Here is a 6,568-nt window from a genome sequence, read left to right on the forward strand (position 1 = left end):
CGGCGAGCTCCGGTGGTTTGGGCGGCGCTGGGTGGCGTCGTCGGCGCCGTGTCTCCCGCTGGCGTCCGCAAAGCCGCCGCCGGCGTCGGTCACGGGGCGGCGCACCTTCCGCTGCTCGTCGCCGACGCCCGCAAGGCGCCAGGCGTTCGTGCGGTGCAGGAACAAGAGGGCGGGGACGAGGAGCAAGGCGACGCGGTGGCACTGGCGAGATCGACGCCCTTCTCTGAAGAAAACGACAGCAAGCCACTGACTGAATCACTGAATTTTCTGAACTTGACATAGACAGTGCACTGCAGGTGTTCGACAGAAGGATTTTGCAATGAGATGAATTTTTCTGGAGCTGTAACTTGGTGAGGTGACCACTCAATGCACCCAGAGGCTGCCTGATTTTACTTGGAATTTTTGGAGGAGGTTTTGAATGAATTTCACCAAATTTGACAAATCTGGTCCAAACTTGCAGCAGGTGTAGTTTGAAAATTTTGAACTGAAGACCAGTGGATCTTCATGGTTCTAGGTTGAGGGTTCAAAGGACTAGGAGGGAAAAAAGGTTTGGGGGCAAAAATCAAGACAGAAAGTGGAGTTCCTTTGCAAATCTCCAAGTGCTAGAAAAGGAGGCAGAAAATTATTTGAATAGAATTTAAATGGAAATAAACACATGGGGAGGTTCAACTTGCTGGATTAGGTGTAAAACATGATCCAAAGGTGAGGGAAGGGTTAGGGGAGAGGATTTGCACTAGGGCCATGGCAAGAAGGAATTGTTGAAAGTGGCAAAGGATTTTCCAAAAGCCATAGTGCAAATTTTCAAGGAGATTTTCAAAAGTCATTTCCCAAGTGAAAATATTTTGTCTTGAGTCCAAGTGAAAAGCAAGAACCTCCAAGACCAAAGACAGATCTTGGTTGAATCCAAATAAAACTTTTGCCATAAAGAAAATATTTGAGAGTGAGAGTTTTCTTGAAGAAAATTTTTTGATCACTCCCCTCAAGTTAAATAAAAGCCTTTTGAAAAATCCAAATAAAAACTTGGGTGTCACAATCTTCCATTAAGTCCATTTTTTATTCCACCAGATCCGCAACGGATCTTATCTTTACTGCCATCCCGAAAATCGAGGCGCCTCTCAGGCGAGATAACCGCGCCGTGGCCTCCTCGTTTCTCGCACCCACTTATGAGACTGGCCTTATAAATAGCCCAACCCTCGGGTCTTTCCATTCTCCCCCTTCTGTCGTCCTCTTCCTCTCACTGCTCCCGTGCTGCTCGAGCTCCGCCGCCGCAACAGAGCTCCGCGTCCTCATCAACCTTTGCCGCTGCATCACCCTGAAACGTCCAGAGAAACGCGGCGAACTCTCGCAGCACATCGGCATCTGTAAGTTCCTTACTCCTCGTAGAATAGATCTACGTTTAAGCTCCTGCTGTTCTTCAACGTTCTACGCCGTCGCCCACGAGTTCTTGGTAGTTTGCATTTTTACTGCCTCTTCTTGATCTTAAGATAGTATAGAACCAACGCGGCGGCTGTTTAGCACCCATTTCAAATGCAAATAGATCTCTTTTCACTGCATAAAGGCTCCGTTCGAGCCCAAGAACTTCCTTTGCATCTGTTTTTAGGTCTAGAAACTTTCCTTTTAGCCGACCGTTTTGATCCAAATTATTTACTGCAATGTGTGAAACCTGTTTTCACCACACTTAGTAAAAGACTGCACCCGTTAAGTCACGGCGGTTTACATTTCCGGTTTAAAGAAACCACGCACCGTAGAACCTTCCAGCTCAAAGGAAGCCACGCGCCGTAAAATTTTCTAGCTCACTTATAACAAGGCTGTAGACGATTTGAATTACTCTCAAGCACACCAGCGGCTTAGATAACCCGATGCACTTAGATATATGTCATTAAGCCCCTCCATAAGCCGCCACTTTAAACATTGAACTATAAATTTCCTCCGGCTTACAATTAAACCGGACATTTTCCTTTTATCATAGGCTTCCGACTTTCACCATGCCTCCCAAAGCTCCCAAAGCTCCCATCACATGCAATTGGATGAGCTCCAACGTCACCGATGAGACTTTAACAGATTTCATGAAGTCGGGTTACCTGCCTAAGAAGGACATCATGTCCTACCGTGCCCCTGACCCGTCAGAAGAGAGACCACAGCCAAAGGACGGGGAGTTGGTGGTTTTTGCGGATCATATGAGCCGGGGCTTCGCACCGCCCGGCTCAAAGTTCTTTAGAGACATGCTGAATTTCTTTGACCTACGGCCACAAGACATAGGACCCAATTATGTGTCCAATATATGCAACTTCCAAGTGTTCTGCGAAGTCTACCTTGGAGAGGAGCCTAGCCTGCTGCTCTTCAGAGAGCTCTTCTACCCGAACCGTCAGAATGAGTGCGCCAACGGGCCAAGCTTGGAACTTGGCGGCATCTCCATTCAGCGACGGAGAGACTGCCTTTTCCCTTACGCCGAGCCGCCAAGTCACCCAAAGGACTGGAACCAGACATGGTTCTATTGCCAAGACACGTCGCCGACTGATGAGAGCCCGCTGCCCGTCTTTCGCCCTTCACGTCTGGAACCAACTCACCCTCTGTCTAACAAGTTAACTCAAGCGGAGCGCCAACCTCTGCTCCCCACCATCAACAAGATCAAGGCTCTCCTGGGCAATGGTCTCAACGGAATTGATCTGGTCCGGGTCTGGATCTCGTGGCGGGTGATCCCCTTGAGCCGCCGCCCCGGCTTAATGTGTGAATACACAGGCCGGAAAGATGACCCCCTACGACACAGCCGCAATGATCTTCCTGAAGACGTTGCTGAAGACATGACCAAGGCCCTTTTAAATGAGAGCTTGGCAGACTGCGGGAGGACCGGGTTAGCCCCCTTCTGCAAGACCAACCCAGCCCCAGCGGTAAGCCGCTGATCTGAACATCTTATCTTCTTCCGTAGACATCCTTCATCTGAATCTTTAAGAAATCATCATTGTATTTTTCAGGCTGATGACAAATTCTGGAAGGTCAAATATGACCATGAGGCGGCCAAGAAGGCCAGGAAGGCTAAGAAAGCCGCCAAGAGAGCCGCTCCCCGCAAGAAGGGAAGTAGGCCTACTGCTTCAGAGCTGCCGCAACTAAGCGACAGCTCCGAGTCAGAGGTAACCCCTGAACCTGTAACCTCTTGTTGTATTTATTGTTTATTTCAGTCCACCTTATCAATACTGTTCATCAACAGGATGATACCGGAGCAAGTAACCCGGTGGTTGAAGAGGTAATGATACTTTCCTCCGACTCGGAGCCCTTGCCAAGGCTGAAAGTCCGAAGGGTAACCCGGAAAGTAAGATTTTCTCATCCTTTAGCTTATCAAGATCCTCAATTTCTTTTGAAGCAACAGACTCATGAGAGCCGGCGGCACACCCAGACCAACAAGGACGCTGACCTCTCCTCCGGCTTACCCGACGCATCGAGGAAACGCCGAACCGAGGTTATCTCCAACTTGTACCCTTTTCATCCTTTGGCGGGTGTTATACGTCAACCGCTCAATTCTTCTGATTCAAACTATCAGGAAACCTCACCCTCCTCTGGTGACTCGATGCAATCAAGCCTGCCGGCCTTCAAGACCGTACTCGGGTAATGATGATCATCTCTTGTTGTGCTTATCTTTGCTCATACCTTTGTACTAACCTTTTTGTCCTTTCAGTGCCCAGGCAAAGCTCACCAAGAAGGCGAAGAAGAACAAGCCGGTCGAAGAGCCGGACTTGCCTGAACCGGAGGTAGCAGCTCAAGAACCGCCAGCTGCCTCCGCTCCCGAAGCCACCGCTCCAACCGACAAGGCAACTGCAGAAGCTTCTGCTAACCCGGAGACCTCCAGCTCGGCTCAGCCGGTCAATGACCCGGACATGGTAATCACCCGGACGGAGTTTGTTGAGCCGGGGAGACCTACTGCACTGGCCAAGTGCTCGGCCAAGGAGGAGTTGCTACAGCACCGCCGGGTTAATCTGGACCTCACCGACTACGCCAATCTGAACATCGGAGAGATCGTCTCCGGCTATGTCAGCCAAGTGCACAAGAGTCGGGATGTAGAGATCGGCATGGTGAACCAGATTCAACAGAAGTCTGAGGTACTACTCTTCTTTCTTCTTGCTTACTGCATAGTTATCTTGTTATTCTTACCATACTCTACCCCCAAGTCTATGACTTATGATAGAATATGTTGTAGACTTAAGTTCCGGCTTACTCGCTTGAACCGGCAATTTGTAAATAGAAACGTTCGATATGCATTAGCCCCCAAGTGCAAAGTGTCTTTGCTTGGAAAGTGCTTGGGACTTTAAAATTGCATAATAACTCTTCATCCTATAACCCGGAAATTATGCAGGCGGCTTGCAAGAAGTTTGAAGCTGACATCTCCGATCTGAAGACCCGCCTGAGGACGCAAGAAACTGAGACCCGGAAGGCCAATGCCAAATTTGTGTCCAGTATTGCCGCGCAAGAAAAGGTGAAGACGGACTTTGATGCTGAACGGAAAGCTTGGGCCGAAGAGAAGGCTACTCCGGTGAACCGGGCTGAACAGGCGGAGAAGGCTCTGACAGAGAAGACCGCCGAACTCTCCGGCTTAAAGCGCCAAGTGTCCTAGATGGTTGCCGCAATCTTCGGTAAGTCATTCCACCGGCTTTCGTCCAATTTATAATTTTTATGTCTCATAACCCATCATTGCCGGCGGCTTATCTTACTCTGTTACACAGGTCCCAGAAGCGCCAACCTCAACCAAAGTGTGGTGACCAAGTTGAAGGCCGTGTACACCCTGGTGGAGCAACTCTACACCGGGTCATAGCGCGCCTTGGTCGTGGTGGCCCTATCCAATGAGGTGCCGACTCATCTGGCGGAAGTTCTTCGCCGGCTTGCCGTTCTTCCCCAACGTGTCCAAGAGCTGCGGCGGGGCTCTGCAAGAGCCGGAGCTATCGCCGCTCTGAGCCGGGCCAAGGCGTTCCTTCCAGAATTAGACCCGGCGGACATTGCCCTCGGCTATCCCAGTTTGAAGGAAGACGGCACACCCTTCGACCAAAGGGACTTTGCAGCCTGCGTGAAGATCGTGCGCCCGGTGGCCACCCTCATTGGAAACGACACGGATCTGACCAAGTATCAGCCGGGTTACAATGCAGAAAATCAGAGGATCCCCACTCCGCGTTATGAAGCTATCAGCTTAGTCCCGCCAGCTCGTAAGCACACCTTCGCCCCGGAGATTGACCCGGCCGGGTTAATTGACGAGGAAGCTCAATTTGAAGCTCTAAGCGGCATTGACTGGAAGTCGTCAACTTTCCAAGTCTTGGGAACAGCCGGAGGAGCGGAGAGGGATGAGCCGGAAACTTCAACCCAGCAAGCATCGTAACTCTACAGGCGGCTTATTAAACAATGCTTCACCCTTTTGGACTCGATGAGTCTTGTAATAGAGTAGGACCAACACTTTAACTTTGCTGTGCCATCGTGCACGCGTTGAATGCTGAATTCCATTGAAGTTGTCTCCTTTATACTTCTCCGGGTCATAATTGATCATTCATTTTCCTTAAGCTCAAATAGTTGCCTTTAACTATCCTGCCTAGAAGGACAAATCACAAGTCTCTAGGCGGCTTACCGCACTGAGAATCATAGTTTTAGACAAATAACCCGGAATATGAATCAAAAAAGACTGGTCCTCAATTATGTCCTTGATATACCCGTAATAACACACTTATCGGCCTGCAAGCACACTTCTGGCTTATATAACCCGGGTAATAAGGTCGGTACCTCAATTCCGGTTTACCAGCCTTAATAACACCGATTGTATTCGACTAGTACTGTAAATCAAAGTTAAGCCGACAAAGTGAGACCCGCCGTGTACACTTGAAATAATCAGAAGAACTCACTATAAATCAGAAGAACTTAGGGGCTTCCGGTTCAAATATGACCAGAAACCCGTCCCAAAGGGGTTATGCTAGGATTCGAATGCGATCATATAGCCCCCAGTGGGTGTGGCGATGCCAATCGAGAGGGTACCGACATCTATGTTCTCTTTGGTTCGAATACGACCCATGTTTGAACAGGAAGCCCCCAAATGACCTTAAGAATTGTTTGACGACGCTGATTCAAATACGATCCATGTCGGTTCCCAAAGGGGTTAAACTATGATTCAAATATGATCAAAGAAAACTCCCCAATGAGCTCGGCACTTTGCCAATCAAATGGGTATCGACAGCTATGTTCTCTTTGGTTCGAATACGACCCATGGTTGAACAGGAAGCCCCCAAGTGACTATATTGTGTATGGCTAGATTCGAATATGATCATAAGCCGGATCCTCCTTCAAGTTATCACATGATCTTGTAATGAAAGCAACACATTTATCTTTGGAGGAGAAAAAAGGACAGAGGTCCTGCTTTATTGCTTATCATAATATATGCATGGCTTAGAGAAATATGTACATTATGAGAGCCAGTGGCTCAAGTGTAATAAGGCCGAAGCTGAGCTAATATGTGAATCTTTGTGCTCCCGAACGTCAATGAGGTAATATGACCCGTTGTGCAAATTCTTGCTGACCACAAAGGGCCCTTCCCAAGGCGGGGATA

At 49.0% G+C, this 6,568-nt stretch overlaps 1 protein-coding gene across 1 annotated transcript in view; it reads left to right on the plus strand.

Annotated features, from left to right (window-relative positions):
* The window catches only part of LOC141040985 (uncharacterized), a 148,220-nt gene extending 142,679 nt beyond the window's left edge, over positions 1 to 5,541 (plus strand). The window contains exons 2-8 of the mRNA XM_073507094.1: positions 2,973 to 3,128; positions 3,206 to 3,241; positions 3,365 to 3,454; positions 3,536 to 3,600; positions 3,671 to 4,091; positions 4,346 to 4,622; positions 4,713 to 5,541. Coding sequence (XP_073363195.1) covers positions 2,973 to 3,128; positions 3,206 to 3,241; positions 3,365 to 3,454; positions 3,536 to 3,600; positions 3,671 to 4,091; positions 4,346 to 4,603 — 1,026 coding nt within the window. The 3' untranslated portion in view covers positions 4,604 to 4,622; positions 4,713 to 5,541. The remainder of the gene's footprint in view (positions 1 to 2,972; positions 3,129 to 3,205; positions 3,242 to 3,364; positions 3,455 to 3,535; positions 3,601 to 3,670; positions 4,092 to 4,345; positions 4,623 to 4,712) is intronic.
* The last annotated feature ends 1,027 nt before the right edge of the window (positions 5,542 to 6,568 follow it).

The sequence above is a fragment of the Aegilops tauschii genome, chromosome 2 (assembly GCF_002575655.3).
Source record: "Aegilops tauschii subsp. strangulata cultivar AL8/78 chromosome 2, Aet v6.0, whole genome shotgun sequence".
NCBI classification, from domain to species: domain Eukaryota; kingdom Viridiplantae; phylum Streptophyta; class Magnoliopsida; order Poales; family Poaceae; genus Aegilops; species Aegilops tauschii.